General features: G+C 38.6%; 1 protein-coding gene and 1 pseudogene across 1 annotated transcript in view; both read left to right on the top strand.

Moving 5' to 3' along the window:
* The window catches only part of P3H2 (prolyl 3-hydroxylase 2), a 175,227-nt gene that overhangs the window by 140,218 nt on the left and 9,201 nt on the right, over nucleotides 1–25,808 (top strand). The window contains 10 exon segments of the mRNA XM_033213046.1: nucleotides 2,250–2,381; nucleotides 3,876–4,018; nucleotides 4,349–4,438; nucleotides 6,314–6,354; nucleotides 7,576–7,670; nucleotides 16,128–16,255; nucleotides 16,809–16,904; nucleotides 17,445–17,595; nucleotides 18,490–18,607; nucleotides 19,612–19,687. Of these exon segments, the coding sequence (XP_033068937.1) occupies nucleotides 2,250–2,381; nucleotides 3,876–4,018; nucleotides 4,349–4,438; nucleotides 6,314–6,354; nucleotides 7,576–7,670; nucleotides 16,128–16,255; nucleotides 16,809–16,904; nucleotides 17,445–17,595; nucleotides 18,490–18,607; nucleotides 19,612–19,687 (1,070 nt within the window).
* Nucleotides 19,753–21,426, top strand: LOC117084377 (annotated as a pseudogene).

The raw sequence follows: 25,808 nt of genomic DNA, 5'->3' as shown, positions 1-25,808 counted from the left end.
CCTAAATTTAATACAACGATCTCAATTATTGAGGATATTTTCCCAAAAGTTTTGTTTTCTTTTGGATCTCTGCAAGATCCAGTTGCCTAAATTTTTGGAATGTCAGTTTTATGTGTGGTTCACATTTTAATTGCTATTTCTCTACACTTGATCTTGTATTTGGAAATGGCAGATTCTTCCTTTATTATAGTTAACTATGTTGTGGTTGTGGGGGGATATGCATCCTGCTTTCACTCCCACATTGGCCTCTATACCTGCTTCTACCAATGGCGACTGAACAGTTTTGGCCAATGTCCTAGATCTGGTTTAGGAAAATTAATCAACGATTTCCCACAGATTAGCATTTAGTGATTTGCTCAGGGTCACCACAGCATGTTGGTAGCTGGAAAATAATAGAGATCTCATAACTCGGGTTCTTTCATTTTTAAGACTCAAACTTATTAAAAACATATTAATTGCACAATGTCATTTAAGATATAAAGAAGGCAAGGTTAATAATTATGTTATTATTAACATAATAAAAGTAATATGACCATTCTCACTATATAAATTCTTGTCTGGTTCAAAATTGTCCTAAATTAGGAATAAAAGTGGCTTTTTAAATAGCAAATGTATTAGAAAATCAGAATATTTGAATTTTAGAGTTTGACATTAACAGTTGGGGAAAAATACAAATGGCTCCTGAATGCAGTTATTTATTACCAGCCCTGCTATGAAACCCTAAAGGATACGTTTCTGTCACTCCTGTTTTGCTGCTATTTATATCCACTTTGAAAAAATATTCCCATTCAGATTTTGAGTTCTTGGTGGATATCTTTCACCTTTACCTTTTGCTTGTCACTTGGAATTAAAAGGAATGTGTATTAGAAAGTAAATAGAAATGCAAATGGTAAGTTGAGTAGGAGAAAACATTTGAAGGTTGTTTGTTTTTGTTTTCTTAAGCAATAAAACAGCTGGTTATTTATTTCCAACATGCTAATCAAATAAATAGAACTCATTCTTCCTTCACATCCCCTGGACTGGGGTTAATAACCAGTGGGCTTTAGAGATTCTATTAGCTGTGCTATAAATCATTCAGTTAGCCAAGTTATGCAAACCTGGCACATTTCCCCGCACCAGAAAATGCACATTTCCTTCCTGTTGTGTTTTGGGGTCCCTCTGCAAAATCATCAAGATCCAAGCCAAACTCAGACGAAACAGGGAACCTTTTGAAAAAAAGGCAGTTGTGGTAAATTAAATTGCACAGCTATGAGATCAATGATTTTATCATCATCCTCAAAAGAACACACTCAGCACAGGCATGAAGGAACTATTCTTTCTGGAAAATGCATCCATCTTCATTGTAAAAATCAGTCAAGATAAAACGTAGGAGGCATTTTCCTCTCTGGGACATTCACCACTTGTGTTTCCTCATCTCAGGCTTTGATAAGATAGAGTCCAGGGCTCAAGGAGACATGCAAACCCCAACACTTCAGGACCCTCCAGCAAGAAGAATGGGAGCGATAGAAAGGGGAGTGAAGAGAAATAGGAAATAAAATGCTCATTTAAATTCCTTTTATCCTTCTCCCTAGTTTACCAGTCTCTGGTAAAGAATATACAATATCCCTAATATTCGAATATATAATGTCTAGGCGATAGACTAATTTATAACTGTGTAGAATAAGTTTCTGACCAATAGGCATAAAAAAACAAAAAAAGAGTTTTTATTTCTCCTTTAGGACAAATTGGCTTGAAAATGTTAACAAAGAAAAAGAGCATTTTTGCTTCACTTCTCAGCCTGAATTTCCCCCATCCATGGCTGTTTCTTTTTCCGAACTGTTCCTTAACATTTACTAGCATCTGAACTTCCATTTCCACTTCCAGGGCCCTTCGAACCATCTAAGATATCCAAAGAGGGGCCCCAAAGTTGTTAAATATGAAAACTGATATTCAGCTGGGTGTAGGTGGGGGAAAGTGGACTGTGGGGCATAAAAAGTGTGCATGGGAAGGGAAGAGTGAGGTACAGAGAACAGACTGTGAGCTAGAGGATTTGGAATCTGCTGTCGTTCTAGTGATCACGGATCAGGAGACCTTGGCAAGTCACCTACTTTCTTTGTAAAAAGGTTTTGCAGTCCGAAAGTGAGGATTATAGTAATTTTGCTCTCCGAGTGTGGTGAGGTGAGGAATGCCCTGAGTAACTGTGACTGTGACGTTGACGTTTGGCCACTCAGCAGCCTGGAAGAACACATGTATTGGCTCTTGTCTTCCAGATCACTACATGCAGGTGCTTGTTTGTCAGCATGAATGTGTGAGGGAACTTGCCACCCGCCCTGGCCGCCTCTCACCCATTGAGAATTTTCTTCCTCTGCACTATGATTACCTACAGTTTGCCTACTATCGAGGTAAAGCGTGGATCATCCGTGAAGACTTCTTGGGGGGTTGTGGTTCGTCATTACAGACATCACATTTTTGTAATTTAATGTCCTGACTTCTTCAGTTTCTTATCAAAGCAATAGGAATTTATGCATTTCTTCTCTCCTGAGCCACAGGACAAGAAGAGCAGAAGGGGAACTCACCAATGGGCAAAGTACAAAATGTAATGCTGTGATAATTTACTGAAAATCATACTAGATTGACATTTTGCATGATTTTTTAGACAATATTTTTTAACTCAATTTATTTATTTATTTATTTATTTATTTTTTTTTTTTTTGAGACGGAGTCTCGCTCTGTCCCCCAGGCTGGAGTGCAGTGGCCGGATCTCAGCTCACTGCAAGCTCCGCCTCCCGGGTTTACGCCATTCTCCCGCCTCAGCCTCCCGAGTAGCTGGGACTACAGGCGCCCGCCAACCTCGCCCGGCTAGTTTTCTGTATTTTTTAGTAGAGACGAGGTTTCACCATGTTCGCCAGGATGGTCTCGATCTCCTGACCTCGTGATCCGCCCGTCTCGGCCTCCCAAAGTGCTGGGATTACAGGCTTGAGCCACCGCGCCCGGCCTTAACTCAATTTAAAAAGAACTTTGCAAAATCCTCTTCCTTCCCAAAAACAAAACATTATTTATTACCCTGGTGTTGATGGCACACAATGAATCATGTGAAGTCATAAACAGTGAATCAAAGTTGAGAGAGTTGCTTAATTTGTATCATTCTTTTTAAAAATCAGGGTCATCTCAGAGTGTATATATATACACACACATACATATACTGTAAATTTCCATTAGAAGAAATCCAATGTTGTGACCTTTTTCAAAACAAAGCATACATTTACAATTTCCCTTGTAATAGCTAAATATTTCTGTAATGAAAAGTTTATATTGGAAACATCTTTGTTGGTTCCTTTTAGTAGTTTGCTACTGTTGGATTTGCTCTAATTGTATAGTGAGGGATTTGAGGAGCTTCCTCCAGAACATCTGGGACTCTATGAAGGACTTTGCATTAAGGTACCAGTTTGTCACAAACTGCAGCCATGAAAAATAACATTTTAAAAGCACTTATATTACTAGTACGTTATGTACAAAATGATACATTACTGTTGCAAAGGTCATCTTCTGGATGTTTACCTAACCCAAATTCAGTACAAAAATCAGAATTAACTCATACAATTCTGTTTATCTGTGTTAAAGAATAAAAGTTGTCAACAAACATCTTCAGATAAAAACTTGATAATTTGTGCAAAACAACTAGCACCAAAGCAGACCAAAGGTAATAACTTTTGAATACCTGAAATAATGTCTTTCCTTTTATCTGTGACTGTTTCTGCTTTTACTGCTGAGCCTCAATTTATCTTCCCTCTATCCATGTTTAATGCTGACTTCTGTAGACATGTTGCTGGCCTCCCTTTAAAATCCTTTGGACAGACCTAAGCTGACTCTAATGCTGCAACTCCTTTGTCTTTCAGTTGGTGAGTATGTGAAAGCCCTGGAATGTGCCAAAGCCTATCTTCTGTGCCACCCAGATGATGAGGATGTCCTAGACAATGTGGATTACTATGAGAGTCTGCTGGATGACAGCATTGACCCAGCATCTGTTGAGGCCAGAGAGGTGAGACCAATGTTTTGAAAAGAAATTCTTGATTCTGCATGTGTTCTGGGAAGAGCTGACAAAAATACAACCCTGGTCTTAAAGATATCTAACAATTTAGCAAAGGTTCTAGAACTCAGTTCTTTCCAATTTTATTTACGCCGGAGGCACATTTTTATTCACACGTGCTAGCATGTGAAAGTATGTTGAGATGGGGCCATGTCTTGCAGCTCTGAATATTTGTTAGCTCACTTGTGACTATCTAATGAAAATATTGCCACCTGAACATTTATCATATCTGTTACCTGTTATTTAAATAAAAAATGTCTTTCTTTACTTTTTTTTCTCTAGGATTTAACAATGTTTGTGAAACGTCATAAGCTAGAATCTGAGCTGATAAAATCAGCTGCAGAAGGTCTGGGGTTTTCATACACTGAACCGGTAAGAGGAAAGGGGAAATGTTTATTAAAATAATGACTCAGTGGAATTCTTTTTATGTTTTTATTACCTGCCTCCATTTTTGCCATTTACCTCAAAAAGCTAAGATTTTAATGCCTTCCTTGAGGTCAAAATAGGGGTGGGAGATATTTACTCAATATATCTGATGAACTTGAAAAGACGAATGGATTTCCACATCAGTCATTCCATGTTAATGAGGTCCAAAGTCAAAAGCAAATCTATTGGGTAAAAGTGTTTTGTGTATAACTCATCTGCCCCGGAGTGTTTCCTTTTCCTAAATTCCAGATGTGGTGTTTTAGGTTTTCTTTTAATGCTTGTATATTACCTAAACATTAAAGAGAATTCAAAATACCACCAGTCACAATCCTACCACCCATCATGCTGACTTCACCGCATTTTTTCGTGTTGTCTTCTAATCATCGTTTATGTGAAGACTTATCTTTTGCAGAAACATATACTATGGTATAAAGAGATCTGTATTCTGATTTTTATTTAAGAAGATATCATAAGAAATTTCTACATTTGTATAACTTTAAAAGGTATTTTTAGATACATTTTCGTATCTAAAAGGTAGGTAGAATTTAGAATTTTAGATAGGTAGAATTGATGTACAATAAATAAATGAACTCTTCTGCTGAACATTTGAATTATTTCTGATTTTTGAATTATACAAAATGTATTAAGCATTTTTCTCTATTGAACTATATCCTTAAAATAAATTCCTAAGAGTGGAATTATTCTGTCATCAAAGGACATAAGGTTTTAAATTTCTTGAAACTAAATTGCTTTTCTAAGATAATTCTCTTTGAAATTACTTATTATTAATTTACAATTATATATATACTCATATGATTATTAAGAGAATAAATAATTCTTTTGGAATTATTTATTTGCACACTATTTTAATACTAACACTATCTCATGTGGGAAGATTTAGTGACTCCTCTAAAGTCTCATACCTCACAACAGATTGAACAGGGCATTTGAATCCTAGTAATGCACAAAAGTACCATTTTACCACAAATTTATCAGCAGTAAGAAATAACATTTTAAAATCACTTTTATTATTTATGTATTATATATGAAATAATACATCATTTTAACTTATAATTTTTTGATGACTAGCAAGAATAAACCTTTTCACGTATTAACTATTTTTTCTCTTCTTTTAATTATTTGGGCATGGGTTTTGTTCATTTATCCATTGATTACTATGTAAGTTCTTCAAATGATATACAAGTTAATACATTTATAAAATTATTTATAATATGTTCATTTACAACCTTGTCTCATTTCTTATGTCATGTTTTTATAGGCACACTTTTTAAAATGGGTTAATTTTAATGTAGTATTTCCAATACAACACCTTCTAATATATTACTATTTATATCTGGTCTTACTTATTATTCTTTAAAAATTATGTTATCCAAGAGACCTTAGAATATGTTATTTACTAATTTCATGATATATGCAGATGATTATTCAAGCTGGATTTTGTTTGTTTGTTTATTTTATTCAGAAAACATAAAGAAGTTGAACTGAATACTCTTTGAAATGTTTTTCTGTCACCAAATTCCAAGCCACTTTCTTGGACAAAAGGATGGATATCCAGGCTAATTCCATACTATTTAAAAAATCGATTTGTATTTCATTTTGCCCTTGCCAAATCTCCACTAACTTTAGCCTTTCTTTGCATTAATCTATAAAATATAAATATATTGTATCTTTACACAATGTACAAAATTCCTAAATTATAGATCTTTTGAATGTTTTGTGCATATTTTATTTTACCTTAATTCTGTAAGTGATGTTTTAGTGACAAAATTCCTGCGTTTTTTTTTAATCGATTCAAAACAGAATTATTGGATCAGGTATGGAGGACGACAGGATGAGAATCGGTAAGTCCATTCAGAATACAAACTGGTTTTTTTATAAGGAGAAATACTTAGTATCATAACCTATCATAGAGAGGTAAGGGGATATAATAAAATAATTGTAAGCTGTGAATTAGGAGTTCTGCAGCCAGGTCCCAGCTCTTCCTGCCACGTTTTTGTAACCTTAGGTAATATATCTTCTGCTTTCTGGGTCTCATGGTTTTTTTTTTTTCCTTCCAGAAAAAAAAGAGTTAAATCAGGCAATCTCTATGTGCTAACATTCCATGATTCCAAATCTGAGAAGATTGGATACTGTTTTTGATTTATTAACAGAAAAAACTATGAAATGGGTTTTTTGGTGGTGAATTCCCTTACCGTATTTACTTGAAATAATGAAGTTCAGAAAGTTATACTGCAAGCTAAAATATTAGGTGTCACTAACTGAATCAGAAATCAAGAAAGCTCATTATTTAAAGTGACAAAAGTCAATTTACATCTTTTAAAGAACTGAAACTCAGAAGGTTAGAAACACCTGCTTGAGATCACATGGTCCAGCTTATTGATTTTCAAATTGGGAACCTGAGGCCCTGACAAAGCAAGCAACTTGCTTAGAGTCGTATCACAAAGGAAGGACTGATCCAGATCTTCTTGTTTAGAATCTTGAAGTCTTTCACTAGACTTCAAAAACTCAACCCTTGGGTGGCATAAAATTATTTCAAGAGATCCAATAATGTATATACATATTTAGATTTGTTCGAATTTTATGTATATAAAGGACAGCCTGCTATCATTTGTGTGTTTGCAAATGACAAACCTGTGTCTTCTTTCTCACAATAGTCAAGAACTACTACATTATGACATAATTTATTTCAATCCAACAGTTGTTCAGTGATGCACGCCATGTTCCAGGCCACACTGGACACTCTGAGCATTACAAAGATGCGCATGATAATTTTTTTCCTACTTGAGATTAGAGACTAATCTGAAGAGGGTTACGTTATGAATACAATAAATTGTAATAAAGGTTGCTAAGAAGATTTAGAGGAGTGAAATAAGGCAAACTCACTGAGGAAATAGAGAACTTCATAGAGGCAGTGACATTTAATTTGACTTTAAAAGACAGGCGAACTTGTATACAACAAAATACACAATATAGAGTCATAGACTACCTGGTTAAAGTATTCTTTGCCTTTGAGCATCGTTATTCAGTGACAAATTGCCATTTTAAATTTTTTGAATGGGCAGGGTCCCTTCAGGAGTGAATATGGAGGGAGCAGAAGTTCACGGATTGTCAATGGGAAAAAAGTTATCACCCAAGATAGATCGAGACCTAAGAGAAGGTAAGTAGCTGTGGGCTTTTACTCTATAAAGGAGGAGAAGGGGAAGATGGGGCTTGACCAGTTCTTTTCCAGATCAAGGAAGAACCCACTTTCTCTAGAAAATAAAGAATAGGACTAAACTACTATACTCCCTAGTAGTCTGAAAGCAAGACTTACAAAAAGAAAAAGAATGTCTTAGATTTGTGTATTATTACCGTAGGTTTCCCAAAGAAAGAAAGAAAGAAAGAAAGAAAAAAAGCCTCCAAATTCACTCCCTCATCTATTTCCCAAGGAATCTTGCATGGTCATCACCATTCTCAGAATACCGGAGGCTTAGCAATTTCCTATGGGTTACTTCTGTTACACAGTCAGTAAGAGCTAGGTAGTGTGGGACAGACTGTATATCAGAGGAACTTGGAGAGGAGACCAGCCACATGGGATATTAGATTAGTTAACCTTAGATGCTTGAAACACATAGATCTGAGCATGGTCTTTAGAGAAAGCAGAATGTAGTAGAATGCATGGATGTAGAGGGAACCATTCTAGTGGTTAAAAGAAACTGAGCAAAGGCACAGAGATGAAGCAAGGGAACATTATGTGCCTACTTATGTAAGATGAAAATTAGTGGGGCACAGGTGGAATGTTGCCAAAAACAGTTTTTAAGCAGAGCCAAGCATTGTTAGATTAATAAAAACTATCAGCAATAGTAATGCTAACAGCAGTAGTAATTCTTAACAATTATTATTTCTATATGTTTTATGATCTCCCAGCAAATTTGCACACAATATATTTATTGGCACACTATTTTAATATTAAACAGCATCTCATGTAGGAAGAGTTAGTGACTTCTTTAAAGCCTCAGAAGCTCAGAACAGGCACTTGAATCCAGACCTTTGACCCAAAATCCCATTTTCACTTCTTCACCTGCTGCATGAAACATAGAATTGTATAGATAACAAAAATGTATCACCTTTTGATTAAATAATTGCAAGACAACAAGAGGCTTTCCAAATGCTGCACTGGGAAGACGTACAGTACTTCTTTCCCCAGGAGACCTTGTCAGCACATTCCTCTGGTTTGGAAACTTTTGGCTCCTACAACTCTCACATTTCCCATCCTTTTCCTTCCTTAGCTTCCAAGTCAGTTTGAAGCAGTAAACAGGATAATATGCTCATCTAATCTGACCTGGACCTCAGTTTGCAGCCACAAAGCCCAAGCTGTTTTACAAATGCCAGAGAGCTTCATGGTCAGCCAGAGTTCATGTTGCCTTTTAGGCTGAGAAATCACCCAGGAAGTTCATGCCAATAAGCCAACACATTGCTGTAAATGTTTGGGAAACTCCAGGACCGTTGCCAAATTTCAATGCATTTTTTCCCCCCCTGGCTACCAGGGAATCTGGTGTCCAGCAACTGACTGGAAGGTTAATAGAACAGCAGGACAGAAGACTACATGTGATGGAGAAGGATCATGATTAATTGGGCTACCCAAATCTACCATGTCTACAGAATTGTCTAGGTTGAAGTGGCTAATGGATTGTAGGATGGAATGTTTTCTGGGAAACTACTGGTCTGAAGGAAAAACAAACAAACTTTTTTGCCTACCATACTCTCATATTCAATACAAAATACTTCTGTGGCCAGATGTGTGTGAGGTTTCACCCACATGCACCAGTAATTCTCCAGTGGATAGCAACTGAGTGTGAGATAATCCAATTCAGTTCTGACACTGTCTGGAAATAGTGTCAGATCCCACAGGTTAAGGGCTTAGCCCACAAGACTACTCCCATTTCAGATGCCTATTGCAAGTATGAGATGTTACCTGTACTTCTGACCAACCCCTCGTTGACCAGCTACAAACCAGTGTTCCCATGATCCTGACTTTGGATTAGGTTAATTTGCTAGAGCATCTCACAGAACTCAGGGGAACTCCTGTGTTTACTGGTTTATCACAAAGGATGCAGATGAACAGCTAGATGAAGAGGTACATAGGGCAAGGTATGGGGGGATGGGAGGAGAAGCTTCCATGCCCTCCGTGGGCAAACCACCCTCCCAGCATCTCCGCGTGCTCGGCAACCTAGAAGCTCATCAAATCTTGTTGTTCAAGAGTTTTTATAGAGCTTGATCTGCAGGCCCGAAACTCCTTTCCCAGAGGCCTGTGGGTGAGGCTAAAGGTTTCACTTTCCTGATCACTTGGTCTTTCTGGTGACCAGCCCCATTCTGAGTCTTTTCAGGGTCCCTACCCTAATTCACCTCATCTGCATAAGCTTAAGTGTGATTAAAAGGATCTCATTATGAGTAAAAATGGACACTCTTATCCCTTGGGAAATTCCAAGGGATTTAGGAGTTCTGTGCCAGAAACAAGGGATAAAGACCAGCATATTTCTTATTATATCACCACTAAAAATCCTGTTGTGCAGTCATCAAATACCTAATTAGGATCTAAATTAAGAACAATTGCAGATAGAGACAAAGTTTCCAACCAGAAAACACTTTCATATCTTTTTTTTTTTTGATGGAGTCTCGCTCTGTCCCCGATCTTGGCTCAGTGCAATGTCTGCCTCCAGGGTTGAAGCAATTCTTCTGCCTCAGCCTCCTGAGTAGCTGGGACTACAAGCGTGGGCCACCACACTGGACTAATTTTTGTATTTTTAGTAGAGACGAGGTTTCACCATATTGGCCAGGCTGGTCTCGAACTCCTGACCTCATGATACTCCCGCCTCAGCCTCCCGAAGTGGTGGGATTACAGGCATGAGCCACCGCGCCCAGCAACATTTTCACATCTTAATTTCACTAAAATGGGATGTCAGGGAGGCATGTGCCGCAGAATCAAGTATACTTCAGCTTTTCTCATCTTCCCCAAAGAGATTGTCATCTACTTTGGATGCCTAACAGTGTTTAGTATTTAGTATTATTCCTACTGGACAGCTCCTAAGCATTAAGATGCAGTGACTCAGGGCTATTTACATCCCACAGTGGCTTCAGTCCATGAAACATGCGTGATATGGTAAGTCACTAAAAAACATTGCTGTCACTTGTCCATTCTCCTTTCACTCACCAGATTTATTTTATTTTATTTTATGTTTTTGAGACAGAGTCTCACTCTGTCACTCAGACTGGAGTACAGTGATGTGATATCAGCTCACTGCAACCTCTGCCTCCTGAGTTCAAGTGATTCTCCTGTCTCAGCCTCCCGAGTAGCTGGGATTACAGGTGCGTGCCACCATGCCCGGCTAATTTTTTTATTTTTATTTTTTAAGTAGAGACGGGGTTTCACCATCTTGATCAGGCTGGTCTCGAACTCCCGACCTCAGTTGATCCAACTGGCTCGGGCTTTCAAAGTGCTGGGATTACAGACCTGAGCCACCATGCTCAGCCTACCCACCAGATTTTTAAAGGTTGTCATGAATATGATTCCAGAGTCAGTAGAGGGGTAGTAGAAACAATGTTGAATATACCTGGAATCAGGAAGCTTAGTTTCTGGGATTATCTTAGTCTGATATGCTCCACGGTGATGCAGATCTAGTGACTCTATTTCTCCGGGCCCCATGATTTTTATCTATAAAAGAAGGATAGTAACTCTTTTAAGATGGTGAACATCAAAAGTGCTTTTTTTTTTTTTTTTGAGAGTCAGAGCCTCGCTCTGTTGCCCAAGCTGGAGTGCAGTGGGGTGATCTTGGCTCACTACAACCTCCGCATCCTGGGTCAAAGTGATTCTCCTGCCTCAGACTCCTGAGTAGCTGGGATTATAGGCATGTACCACCATGCCTGGCAAATTTTTTTTGTATTTTAGTAGAGATGGGGTTTCACTGTGTTGCCTAGGCTGGTCTTGAACTCCTGAGCTCAGGCAATCTGCCCGCCTCAGCCTCTCAAAGTGCTAGGATTACAGGTGTGAACCACCGTGTCTGGCCTTTTTTTTTTCTTAAACTGTGAAAGGCTGAATTCATATAAGGGCTTGTTAGCCTGCCTACCCCATCATGCTTTGTATGACACTATTGAATTTCTGATAAAGTGATTCTTCTTGCCATGAGCCAGACAGGGAGTACAAGGGAGTACTTTCTTAGATGATCCCTTTTTGTTGCAACCAGAGAGTCAGAGCCAGGCACATACTTTATGAATGAGAGAAGAATTAAGTTGTTTGACTAAATCTTCTTGGACTGTGGTTAAGAATTGGCTGAAGCCATCAAATCAGGCCCCAGAAACCACAATTTATTGGACTACATTTTAATTTTTATTTTAATGTTTTCCTCTGTCTGGTGTGCTACTAGTCATATGTAGGCTGGTTGACTTGTCTGTTGAATGATAGGGTTTAATTTATCTTTTTTTTTCCTTTTGGTTAGTGGATGGGTAAGGGGTCATTTTTGTTAAATGTACATGTGGGAAATATCTGTGTAAAGTTCTATACTTACTAATATTAATGATTACGTTAGCTACATGAAAGGCAGATTTCTAATGCAGATTCTCCTGGAACCCAAAATTCAGATATTTAAGACTCCATGTTGCATTCTTCCTTCACTTGATCTTTGCATGTTACTTATGAAATGCTAGGAGAATTGTCTATATCCCCATAGCCTTCTCTTAAGGCTCTATGCTTATTAAGGTGTCTCAGTCAGAACTTATTACAGTATTCCAAGTGTAGCTTATTAATTCAACAATAATGATAGTAATGATAATACATACTTATAATGGAGCTTAAGACTGATAGACATTTTCCTAAATATTTTAGTTTTGCTAACTTTCAAAATCATATTTTGAAAATAAGCTAATTATGTTTCAAATAATACACCTTCAATGTAGAAAAAGAGAAAAACTTGGCAAAGTATAAACCAACTTAATTCACTAAATCTCTCATCTGTCTTTCATTTATATTTTAGTTTTATATTAGCAAATGCTTTTCAGTGAATCTACAAGTATCTCATCCTTCCTGTTGAAGGAACATTTCTTTTTATACTTCTAAATTGGAATGGAATATACAGTTCACTTTTCCAAATATTCGAGGGAAGGCCTATCTCAATTTGACTACAAATCTTAATCAGCTACATAGATTAGAGCAGCCTTTTGCAAATTGTCTTCCATGCTAAGATGTTTTGGGGGGATTTTTAAAAGACTACTTGGCTGGGCATGGTGGCTCATGCCTCTAATCCCAGCACTTTGGGAGGCTGAGGAGGGAGGATGGCTTGAGTCCAGGAGTTGGAGACCAGCTTGGGCAACATAACAAGACCCTGAAAACAAAACAAAACAAAACAAAAACAAAAACAAAAAACACAAAAAACTAGGCATGGTGGCATGTGCCTGCAGTTCCAGTTAACTTGGGAGTCTGAGGTGGGAGGATCACTTGAGGACAGGAAGTCAAGGCTGCGGTGAACCATGATGATGGTGCCACTGCACTCCAGCCTGAGTGACAGTGAGACCTTGTCAAATAAATTTTTTAAAGATTACTTTTTTATTGTTGTGAAAAAAATAACAAAAATATAGCAGCTTATGAAAATATCCATTTATTATCTCATAGTTTCTGTGGGGTAAGAGTCTGCAGAGAGCGTAACTGTGTCCTTGGCTTCAGGCCCTCTCACCAGTTTCAGTCAAGTTGTTGACCAGGGCTGAGGTCTCTTCCGAGACTTGACTGGGAAGGATCTTCTTCCAAGTTAGATAGCAGAATTCAGTTCCTAAAAAGTTGTTGGACTATGGCCTTTTAGTTCCTAGTTGGTTGTTGGCTGGAGGATCCCCTCTATTTCTTGCCATATGATCCTCTCCAGTATGACCACTTGCTTCACAGCCTGCCAGCGGAGAAGGCAAGAGACTGAGTCTATTAGCAAGATAGAAGTTGCAATCTTATGTAATGTAGTCACAGAAATGACACCTAATCACTTTTGTCATATTCTACTGCTTAGAAGTAAGTTCCAGGTTCCACTTGCACTTGTGGGAAGCAAATTGCACAGCTGTATGAATGTCGAGAGGCAATGATCATTGCAGTCCATCGTAAAGTCTGTGCTGCAGGAAGGAAGTTGGGGGAGTTGGGGAGGGAGAGCGTTGTATTCAATTAAGGCTAAAAACTGCTGCATATTATATCACTGCTTAGGACATTAATAAGGCCTGTTCACATATTAAAAGTTCTGAGACGTCCTCTTATATTTTATTTAACCCAGTACTTTCCCAGAACTTTCAATGAAACAAAATTTGAGAAATAGTGAATTATAGAAAAGCATATTTTTCTATTCAACTAAAAGACGTGATACTGAAACAGAGGGCTTATGGATATATTCTTGGGTTCCGAAAATTCCATATTTATAAATTTTGATCACAATTTTCAAAAATTAAGAGAAGCAATTAGGGGTTATGTAAGGGATCAACTTCTAGCCAGGTGGTATCATGGGATTCCATAGTTCAGTGGGCACAGTTATGGTCATATTGACACCAATTAATAATACTTCAGTGATTAAAGACTTGAAATAAATGAAATATGATGAACTTATAAATCATGTATTAGGCTCAGGTGAAAGCTGATGTGGTTTGGCTGTGTCCCCACCCAAATCTCACCTTGAATTGTAATAATCCCCAGAGGTCAAGGGCAGGGCCAGGTGGAGATAATTGAATCATGGGGGTGGTTTGTTCTCCTCGTAGTGAATAAGTCTCACCAGATCTGATAGTTTTATAAACGGGAGTTTCCCTGCACAAACTCTCTCACCTGCCACCATGTGAGACATGACTTTCTCCTTCTTTGCCTTCCGCCATGATTGTGAGGTCTCCCCAGGTGTGGAACTGTGAGTCCATTAAAATTCCACCATGATTGTGAGGTCTCCCCAGATGCAGAACTGTGAGTCCATTAAACCTCTTCTTCTTTATAATTACCCACTCTCAGGTGTGTCTTTATTAGCAGCAAGAAAATGGACTGATACAAAGGCCAAAATTAATCATGATACATTAAGATTGTGTAGTAGTTTAACTAGAGAAATGTTGTGGTAGAATAGTAATTACACACCAACAGTACTATAAGGAATCCTGGCTCAAAAGAACCCAGACCAGATCAGTGAGTAGAATATTCATGTGGAAAGTAGCTTTTTATTTTCAGAAAAATAACATTCACCATTTCATTTGTTGATTGGAATTTAGTTCATTTTATGGTCTTGCTTTTATTTAGACTTGTAAATTAGTTTGGGTACTGTATGAAACTACTAAAATAAATAATATGCACATAATTTTATGATTGCATATATAGAAGTAAAATTAGAGTAAAAATAATTTGTCAGCACTGGAGCTCCTTAGGGAACTTTTGCTTTAACAGATAAATGAACGTTACTCCAGATTGAGAAACACTACCTCATTCTTTTAATATTCCATTAATCATGAGCTGTAGTGAGTCTTTTATCCTAGCTAGACTAATAAACATTTAGCTAGTGATCTTCCCTAGGCTGACTAATCTATTTTATAGAGATAAAGTAGACATCAATTTCAATTGTCTCTTCTTCCTCCTACAGAAGTGTTTTAGGCTAACGTGTTGGTGACCTTTGCTAGACCTGGGGTGGGAGGGAGTTGTGCCTTCCCTACCGCTGCTGTCCTTATCTTGAACTGTTGCTATGGACAAGCACGCATCAGGCCCTTTGGGAGTATGATAAATGGTTTAGAAGTAGTGTTTTCTTTTCTGTTCGATTTTCTGGTTCAAAATGTCTGCACTGTACTACATCAGGAGATTTCCTCTCTATCACAGGCTTTGTCCTTCAGTCCTACTCTATGAGAAAAGGACTTTGTCAGGTCTGGATTTTGTAATTTCACAACCTAAAATGTGATCCAAAAGCATCACCCTCTGAAGAGCCTATCCGGAGCTAATTTTATAAACTTGTGGTCTCTCTCTGGGAAGAGAGTAGATGCCTAAAGGAAACCCTCCTGTGCGGAAATAGAAACGTGAAGATTTTGCCTAGAGAACAGAGAAAAACACTCCAAAAGCAAGACAACCTAGAGTCAGTTATGTGGTAGGAAGAAGACTGAGGAGGAGTCAAGTGACTCCTGACTTGGATGTGACTACCTGAATTACCTGGTGAAGGTGTTGCTCTAGACACCAGTGAAACTGAGGTGTGCATGTCATACCTGGGGACCCAAACATGCAATTTATGGTGTTGCGACAGAGGTATGAATGAGGGACTGTGAACAAGGGTGGGCTTTCTCAGAAGAGAGTCCCATGAGATGCCCAGTCGACTTTTTGGGATCAGCATTAGAAACAAATGCAAAAATAGTTCTATCTCTCTCCAAATAATGTACACATGTAATATTATTATGACATTATGAGGAAACCTGATAGTCAGACATCTGCCTTTCTCCTGAATCTATATTGTGTTTATCAAGCTTCCTAATTCGCAATTTGTCTTTGCATTTCTAAATATTCATGAGGAAACGAACTCACTCGAATTGCACATTGAAAGCTATTTGGTATTCTGTGCTTCCTTTCTGGGGACAGAGGTAACAGGGAAGACAATGTGCTCTGTTCCTTTAGGTGGTCCTCTGCTCTATGAAAACATCACATTCGTCTACAACTCAGAGCAGCTGAATGGGACTCAGCGGGTTCTCCTGGATAATGTCCTGTCGGAAGAACAGTGCCGGGAGCTCCACAGTGTGGCCAGTGTGAGGACCGGGAGAAGGAGGGGAGCTCACTGCACTGGTCTGCCAAGAAGCTGGAACTGCTTTGGTCCTGGTCTCATCTGGAGCCGAGGAAAGGCCCTGAAATATTGCTTTCTTTCGGAGAAAGACATAAATTATTTTTGAGGAACTTTTATAGCCTTCGGGTTGGGATTATTGTAGTTTTCCCAGGTGGGATCTGGAATAGCTACTGGCATATTTCCTAGGCTAACAGCCATCTAGCAAGGTCCCTGCCCATCATATAAAGTTGCTGGATAAATCCTTTTATTTTAATTGAGAATTAGCCAATATATCAATAATTTACATTCTTTTTATTTTCATAAAAGGTGATAGTATTTGATAATAAAAATGTAGAATGAAGATTAAATAAAGATGTCTCTTTTAATTAAAAGAAATAGTTATACCAGCATCTTGGAATAAAATGGAGATGGTTCTTAGCACTGACTAGAGTTCTCAGCTTTCTGGCAGCCAAAGCAGAAAGTGACCCAATGAATTCATAGTTATCATTGATGAAGCATCTTCTTGTATTTGCTTCCAGGGAATCATGCTTGTTGGTGATGGATACAGAGGAAAAACTTCACCCCATACACCCAATGAAAAGTTTGAGGGTGCAACTGTCCTGAAAGCGCTCAAAGTAAAGTCTTAACTTCTTTTGGGTTGGAATTCCTTCGTGTCAGCCTCAGGCTTCTGTAAACGGCAGATATAGGAGAGAAAAAAGTTTCAAATATGCACCTATCAGAACAGTTGAAGAAAGCAAGTGTGAAATGGAACCTTCATTGTATTTAATCATTCCTCCATTCAGGCATCAACTTATCAAACTTTAGATTTCCTGACAAAAAGTATACAAGCCTTCTTTGTAAGATCATGATCTAATAGTGAAAACATATTCAAACAAGTCATTATTCTCTACTGCAGGAAGGGTTGTTAGAGAGGACAGTAGAACATATTATAATAGAAGAGAAGAGGAACCAAGTAGCTTTTAGCTTTCCATCTGCTATTGGGAAGTTTATTCCAATGGCACAATGTCCTAACCGAAATCCACAAACACGTAGTAGTCTTCCCATTAGTCAATGCAGACATGATAATTCTATGTTGGCTCAATGCAATGTAATGCCTGCTTTTCTTACATCCTCCAATGAACCCATTTGTTTCTCATGTTCTTTTTTTTTTTTAGTCTGGTTATGAAGGTCGAGTTCCACTGAAGAGTGCTCGTCTGTTTTATGACATCAGTGAAAAGGCTCGAAGGATTGTAGAATCTTATTTTATGCTGAACTCAACTCTGTATTTTTCCTATACACACATGGTCTGCCGAACAGCCCTGTCTGGTGAGATTCCAGTCTGAAAGGGTTCCCTTCTACCCACAATACATTGGGAAATGAAACAAGGTGAAGCAAAGCTCTACAGCAGGGTAGATTAATATTTTAGATGAATTCTAGATTTCTAAAACAAAAGTAGCTGATGAACTCTCATTCTGCTTCTCTCTTTTTCTTCATTTTGGTTTTCTGAAGTTCCAGAAAACCCTCATTCTGAACATTTTCCCTTCCAAATCAATTTTCCCCAATTGCTGAAGTCTTGAAGAAAAAAAAAAATGCTCTTCTGCTGTAGGTTTGCCATTTTGAGGAATCAGGAGCATGGAAATCACAGTCACCATGATGTCTACCAGCATTACGTGGAAGCGCAGAAGATGAAGGGATGATTGCAAGAAATAATCTTAAAAACACAGAGACCTCCTCAGTCCCTGCTCATCATTATTTCTCCTCTATGTCTTATGCCCTCCTGTGTCTTATGGCCCCCTGAATGGGGCGGCGGGAGGAGAATGATGTCACAGGAGTAGACTTTTACACTTGGGAAGTTTTAGCTGAATTAAATCTTTTTTTTTTTTTTTTTTTAATTTTTCACTTCCTCCCCATTGTTTTGCTGCCCTACATGAAGTACAACCCATGAAATGCATGGAATTTGTTCATGTATGTTTATATCAGAAATAACTTTTATAGCTGAAAAGACAGGTGTGACATGCTCAAGGTTTCACAGCCACTTCATACCAGAACCAGAGCAGAGACTCAACTACTTGTCCACTGTTCTTTTATCTGTTCTTTCCTGTTGTCCGCCTCCCCCCATTTGCAACGATCATCAGGACTGGGAGAAGAGAGATTGTCAGTTACTTTGGTGGAAGTTGCTGCACTTCATTTCTTGTTCTTCCCTATTCCCTTTTCTGGCAGGTCAGCAGGATAGAAGAAATGACCTCAGTCATCCCATCCATGCTGACAACTGTTTGCTGGATCCAGAGGCCAATGAATGCTGGAAAGAGCCTCCTGCTTACACATTTCGAGACTATAGGTATAGCTAGAACCTGCTTCAAAACAAAGCTTTTACCTAACAGTTTTCAAACAATGAAAACCGGAAAGGTGCTCTGTTTTGCTTGATGTCGTGTTCATTTCTCCGAGGCAGAAATTCTCAGATAATCTTCTGAAGCAGCTGCCATAACCAATAAGGGGCATTATCATCTCACTTTCATCTTAAAAACTGTGTACATTGTGCAGCCCATTTCACAAAATGTCCATTTTGTTTTAATATGAAAAGTAAATTTTATGTGTTTTTTTTTTTTTTTTTTAAATTCCTGTTCTCCCTGGAACATTCGTTGTAGTATGTGTATTTCAGTCAGAATACAAGGGCATGGAGTCTTGGCCTACATAAGGACTTTATCACATCACGTATCTATTGACACCCAAGAAGAACGATGTCTGCATTTTACAAATAAGACACTAGAAACTCAGGAGAAAAGAATGTCCTAACCTACTGAGAGATATTTCAGTGTGTAAGGAATCAGGAGTTATAATCACCATGTGTTCATCGTTACTACACTGTACTCTATTCCAAAACATTTATTAAGTGCCCGCTATCTGCAAGGCGTGGCTGGGCCACAAGGAACTCTCCAGCAAGTTAAAGAGAAAAACAACAACAAGAACAAAACAAACAAACAAACAAACAAAAATCCTTTAGAGTTATATAAGGGAAGAAGAGTTGTAAATAGGTGGGCAGGTTCAGAGGGCTAGATTAAATTAAAACTAGTTAGGTTTTCTGTGGAGGAAGTGAAATATGAGACAAGCTTTGAAATATGATTACAATTTTAATAAAGGTGGAATAAGTAACCTCTTCAGAGGTATAACCCAAATTCTATCTGATCTTCTCTTTAAGAGTTTGGAGGGCCAATTATATCAATGTCTAGTTCAAAGGAAACTTACTAATGGAGGCTGGACGGTACATCAGCAGTCTTCAGTATTCTATGACCATGCTATCATAAGCATATAAGAAGACAAATGGTTTTCTCTTCGTTCTTCTAGTGCTCTCCTATATATGAATGATGACTTTGAAGGAGGAGAATTCATATTCACCAAGATGGATGCTAAGACTGTGACTGTAAGTAAACCTATTCTTGCATACTTATTTAGTATTTTTTAGCCCAGTATTGCCGTTTTTCTAAGGACTTACAGACTGTTGGATTTCAAATACTTCTGAGCTCAAGATTTCAAGAGGTTAAGAGAGTCTCAGTAAATGTATAGATCATAAACTGTTAGAAGTAGCCATAGAAATCTAGTACGTTGTAAAAATGAGTAAATTAAAGAATTGAGATATTAAGCATTTTATCACGATTGTATAGCCAGTTAGTGTCAGACTTGGGACCAAAACCTAGATCTTCTAATTATTTGTCAAGTAATCTGATGGAAACATAGGAACATCAGTTCCTAAGTCACCCAAGTCTAGAATAAGTCAAATGATTCTATAAGGTATCTTTCAAGTAACCCAGTGTTCTACATACTTGGACTGACCATTGGCCTTCAAATATCTATTTACAAAAATTATCATATATGTGTGTATGTGTGTGTATATATACCTATACATACAAGTGTGTGTGTGTGTGTGTGTATATATGCCCACTGCAGCTTCCTTTCTCATGCAGACATGGCCATATATATACACACACACACACACATATGCATATATATATGCATAGAGAGATATATGATTGTGACTGTATGTAATAAACCTATACCTGAAAATTGGTGTACACACACACACACAAATATGTAAATAAAGAGTAAATCAAAAGTTCGATTTAACCACCATCTTCCTAAGCAAACCCATGCCTTTGGAAAGAAGACTACTTAACGACCATATAGGTAGCATCCTTTGGTCTGTAAGCCGAAGAGCGTACACAATGGTAGAAAAACATATTTTCAACAGCTGCCGCTCTTTGGCCCACTTCGTTCCCTTAGTCCCAAGTGCTCACCCACTGCAGCTTCCTTTCCCGTGCAGACATGGCCTCAAGCACCACCACCACTGCCATGAAGATTGTAATAATTGGTGCAACAGGCCTGGATGATCCAGAAATTTTAGAAGGAAGGACTGAAAAATATGTGGATACTTCATTTGGCAAGCCATCTGATGCCTGAATTTTGGGGAAGATAAAAAAATGTTGATTGTATCCTCCTTGCAAGGCATGGGAGGCAGCACACCCTCAAGCCTTCCAAGCTCAGCTACCAGGCGTACGTCTGGGCTTGGAAGGAAGAGGGTTGTACTCGTGTCCTAGGGACCACAGCTTGTGGCTCTTTGAGGGAGGAGATTCAACCTGGCAATATTGTCATCATTGATCAGTTCATTGACAGGACCTCTTTGAGACCTCAGTCCTTCTAGGATGAAGTCATTCTTGTGCCAGAGGACTGTGCCATATTCCAATAGCCAAGCCGTTTTGCCCCCAAATGAGAGAGGTTCTTATAGAGACGGCTAAGAAGCTAGGACTCTGGTGCCATTCAAAGGGGACAGTGGTCACAACTGAGGGACTTCGTTTCAGCTCTTGGGCAGACAGCTGCATGTTCTGCACCTGGGGGTAGATGCTATCAACATGCCCACAGTTCCAGAGGTGGCCCTTGCTAGGGAGGCTGGAATTTGTTATGCGAGTATCGCCATGGTGACAGATTATGACTGGTGGAAGGAGCACAAGGAATTAGTTTTGGTGGACTCGGACTTAAAGACCCTGAAAGAAAATGCTAGTAAAGCCAAAAGTTTACTGCTCACTACCATACCTCAGTAGGGTCCATGGAATGGTCAAAAACCCTCCAGAGCCTGAAGAATATAGCCCAGTTTTCTGTTTTAAAATTTTTGCAATCTATCCATCGGACAAAGGGCTAATATCCAGAATCTACAAAGAACTTAAACAAATTTACAAGAAAAAAGCAAACAACCCCATCAAAAAGTGGGAGAAGGATATGAACAGACACTTCTCAAAAGAAGACATTTATGTGGCCAACAAACAAACATATGAAAAAAAGCTCATCATCACTGGTCATTAGAGAAATGCAAATCAAAACCACAATGAGATACCATCTCACACCAGTTAGAATTGCGATCATTTAAAGGCAGGAAACAACAGATGCTGGAGAGGATGTGGAGAAATAGGAACGCTTTTCCACTGTTGGTGGAAGTGTAAATTAGTTCAACCGTTGTGGAAGACAGTGTGGAGATTCCTCAAGGATCTAGAACCAGAAATACCATTTGACCCAGCAATCCCATTACTGGGTATATACCCAAAGGGTTATAAATCATTCTGCTATAAAGATACATGCACATGGATGTTTATTGCAGCACTGTTCACAATAGCAAAGACTTGGAACCAACCCAAATGCTCACCAATGATAGACTGGATAAAGAAAATGTGGCACATGTACACTATGGAATACTACACAGCCATAAAAAAGGATGACTTCTATCAGGAGAACCCACTCCTGGTGTTTAACGTGGGTTTTTTTCTATTTCCCAAGTGTCTCGGCTGGGTTGATAAATAAAGGGAAAGAGCACAAGAGAGAGAAGTTTAAAGCTGGGTGTCCGGGGGAGACATCACATGTCGGCAGGATCCATGATGTTCCCCAAGCCATAAAACCAGCAAGTTTTTCTAAGTGATTTTCAAAAGGGGAGGGAGTGCACGAATAGGGTGTGAGTCACAGAGATCATATACTTCACAAGATAATAAAATATCACAAAGCAAATGGAGGCAGGGCGAGATCACAGGACCACCGGATGAGGTGAAATTAAAATTGCTAATGAAGTTTCAGGCACGTATTGTCATTGATAACATCTTATCAGGAAACAGGGTTTGAGAGCAGACAACCTGTCTGACCAAAATTTATTAGGCAGGAATTTTCCTTGTCCTGATAAGCCTGGGAGTGCTACAGGAGACCAGGGCTTATTTCATTCCTTTGGCTTCCACCATAAAAGACGGCACGCCTTCTAAAGGGGCCATTTATAGGCCTATCTTCAGGGTGCATTCTCTTTCTCAGGGATGTTCCTTGCTGAGAAAAAGAATTCAGTGATATTTCTCCTATTTGCTTATGAAAGAGGAGAAATATAGCTCTGTTCCATCCGGCTCACTGGCGGCCAGTTCAAAGTCACCTCTCTTGTTCCCTGAACATCACGGTTATCCTGTTCTTTTTTTTTTTTTTTTTTTTTTTTTTTTTTTTGAGACGGAGTCTTGCTCTGTCGCCCGGTCTGGAGTGCAGTGGCCGGATCTCAGCTCACTGCAAGCTCCGCCTCCCGGGTTCACGCCATTCTCCTGCTTCAGCCTCCCGAGTAGCTGGGACTACAGGCGCCCGCCACCTCGCCCGGCTAGTTTTTCGTATTTTTAGTAGAGACGGGGTTTCACCGTGTTAGCCAGGATGGTCTCGATCTCCTGACCCCGTGATCCGCCCGTCTCGGCCTCCCAAAGTGCTGGGATTACAGGCTTGAGCCACCGCGCCCGGCCATCCTGTTCTTTTTTTAAAGATGCCCAGATTTCACATTGTTCAAACACACATGCTCTACAAACAATTGGTGCAGTCGACACAATTACAGGGTCCTGAGGTGACATTCATCCTCCTCAGTTTACGAAGAAGATGACAGGATTAAGAGATTAAAGTAAAGACAGGCATAGGAAAACACAAGGGTATTGATTGGGGAAGTGATAAGTGTCCATGAAATCTTCACAGTTTATGTTCAGAGATTACAGAAAAGACAGGCATAAGAAATTATAAAAGTTTGGGGAACTAATAAATGTCCATGAAATCTTCACAATTTTTGTTCTGCCGTGGCTTCAGCTGGTCCTTCCGTTTGGGGTCTCTGACTTCCCGCAACATCTCTCCCTTTCTTTTTATATAAATGTGCCATGGCAATGAAGGCTTGTTCATTCTCTCGATTTTGACGCCGGTCCCTCCGTTTGGGGTCCCTGACTTCCTGCGACAGAGTCCATGTCCTTTTCAGGGACATGGATGAAGCTGGAAACCATCATTCTCAGCACACAAACACAGGAACAGAAAACCAAACACCGCATGTTCTCACTCATAAGTGGGAGCTGAACAACGAGAAAACGTGGGCACAGGGAGGGGAACATCACACACCGGGGCCTGTCAGGGGGATGGCATTAGGAGAAATACCTAATGTAGATGACGGGTTGATGGGTGCAGCAAACCACCATGGCACCTGTATCCCTATGTAACAAGCCTGCACATTCTGCACAGGTACCCCAGAACTTAAAAGTATAATAAAAAAAAAATGTCCAATTGAGGAAGTAAGCAGATTATAGATTACCAGGTATCTCTTACCACCATACAAAATCTAAGTAGTTGGGATACGTATGTGATAAACTTCACAATTTTGGCATTATAGAAGCTATTTCTAAACTTTTCTTGAATTTTATGCTTGTCCCTCTTAGCTTACATGCTTTTCTCATTATTGTAACATATGTATCATTCATGACACACATATGTCATTCATGACACAGTACTGTGGTATAAGCAGATAATATCAAAAAGTATGTATTACTGGGTTTAAAGGTGATTCCTACAAGGATTCTGGTTAAAATTGTCTAGAAACATTGTAATAACTAGGAAAAAGTATTTCATGTAACTTCATACAGTAATGTATCTTAAAAAGTCATGATGCCTCACTTTTTGGGTAAAAAGCTTAAATGTTAATATGGGAGTAATTTAATGCTCCATAATCTGATAAATTAAATCAGGACTGACGATCTGTATTGGAGTTTAAAATCCGGTTTTTTTTTCACTTCTGGGAAAGCTTGTGTATAGGAAGCATTTTATTTCTAGTCTCTGCTAACACTGAAACTGAGGTACAAAAATACTGGCATTTCGCAGTTTCAAAGAAAGTCAGACAGGTGGTTGAAAAGATTTCTTCGCTTCTCCTCCATCTAGTGGCCATATTTGGAAATGCTTTCCAAAGCATTCATTAACTTTTCATTAACTGTTTCATTAACTGTTGCATGTCAAGTTAACTGGAATTCTGCTTTTTAAAGATGTGGAAGCAGATAATATTCTTCTTTTAGAGTGCTACAATTTTAATTAAAATCTATAGCTATTTTTTAAAACTCTGAATCTAGCCTCCCCTAAAATAAGTAAAACTGATTTAAACAATTCTTTAATCCAAAAGTTCCTGTTTGAGAACATTTATTTCCTCAGATGAGTTATACTTCATATTAATGCATACAATGCCATTTTAGGGAATAATGTAGATAACTAAAATTCTTACATAAGCCAGTTCTTATTCCTTCCCCACAGGAAGTTTATTCTAGTACCAGTAACAACAACAACAACAAGAAACGGGTATTTTTCTGTTTTAGTTTCCCTTTGACTGTGGAGGGACAAATGGAGCAGAGAAATGGCGTAACTTGAGGCAACACAAGGAAGCAAAGTCTTCTGAGTCCTTTACTTTGGAAAAATCTAAATTATCTGAAAGGTGGCTGAAATTTTTCTTTTATTAAAGACAATTACAGCACAAATGCTTTTCTAAATCAATCATCAGTTAGACGGAAAGCAAAAGGATTATTTTAAATTATGCTTAGTATACTTGGAAGATACGTGGGTTCTTTTCAATAGCAGCATTTGTTTATGAGACCTGGGAATTCAAGGATGTTGGTTTCTCTGTGCAGGTTCAAAGAAGATAAAAATTAATGAGTTCCATTTGTTTGATGAAAAATTAAATTCAGTATAAACGGGGCTGTGTTACAAAAGTATGTTTATAATCATTTATCTAAACTTCACAACATATTTTTGCTATAGAAACAATGTGACACATGGAAGCAGGTTCACTAAAGCTTGTTTATTCCTCCAAATACCTGACATGTAGCAATTGATGTATGCTGTGTGATGAGATGGGTCTTAGAGATCCTTGTGAATCCACACCTGTAATCAATTCCAACTGCCTCATGCAGTTCACAGCATCTTTTCCTAAACTTTCCCAAAGTTATTCATGTTTAAAAGTACTTTCAATTCCAGAAGAAAGAAAATACTAATTTGTCCCCACACCCTTTCTTTAGCCTTATAAGATGTTACCAAGACTTGGTAATCACACAGAAGCACTGGCAAACGCGTGTTTGAGGGAGTCCTGACCAGCACCAGGGAGTGGGCAGCCCAGAACACCTGAAATTCAAACATCCCAAGGCCACTTACTCAGATGGCTTTTCTATCTTACTTCATATGTTTTACATTTCGCTTATTTT

The sequence above is a fragment of the Trachypithecus francoisi genome, unplaced genomic scaffold (genome assembly GCF_009764315.1).
Source record: "Trachypithecus francoisi isolate TF-2019V2 unplaced genomic scaffold, Tfra_2.0 Lachesis_group0, whole genome shotgun sequence".
In the NCBI taxonomy this organism is placed as follows: domain Eukaryota; kingdom Metazoa; phylum Chordata; class Mammalia; order Primates; family Cercopithecidae; genus Trachypithecus; species Trachypithecus francoisi.
Note: the sequence above shows the minus strand (reverse complement) of the source record. Positions and strands in the feature narration are given on the sequence as shown.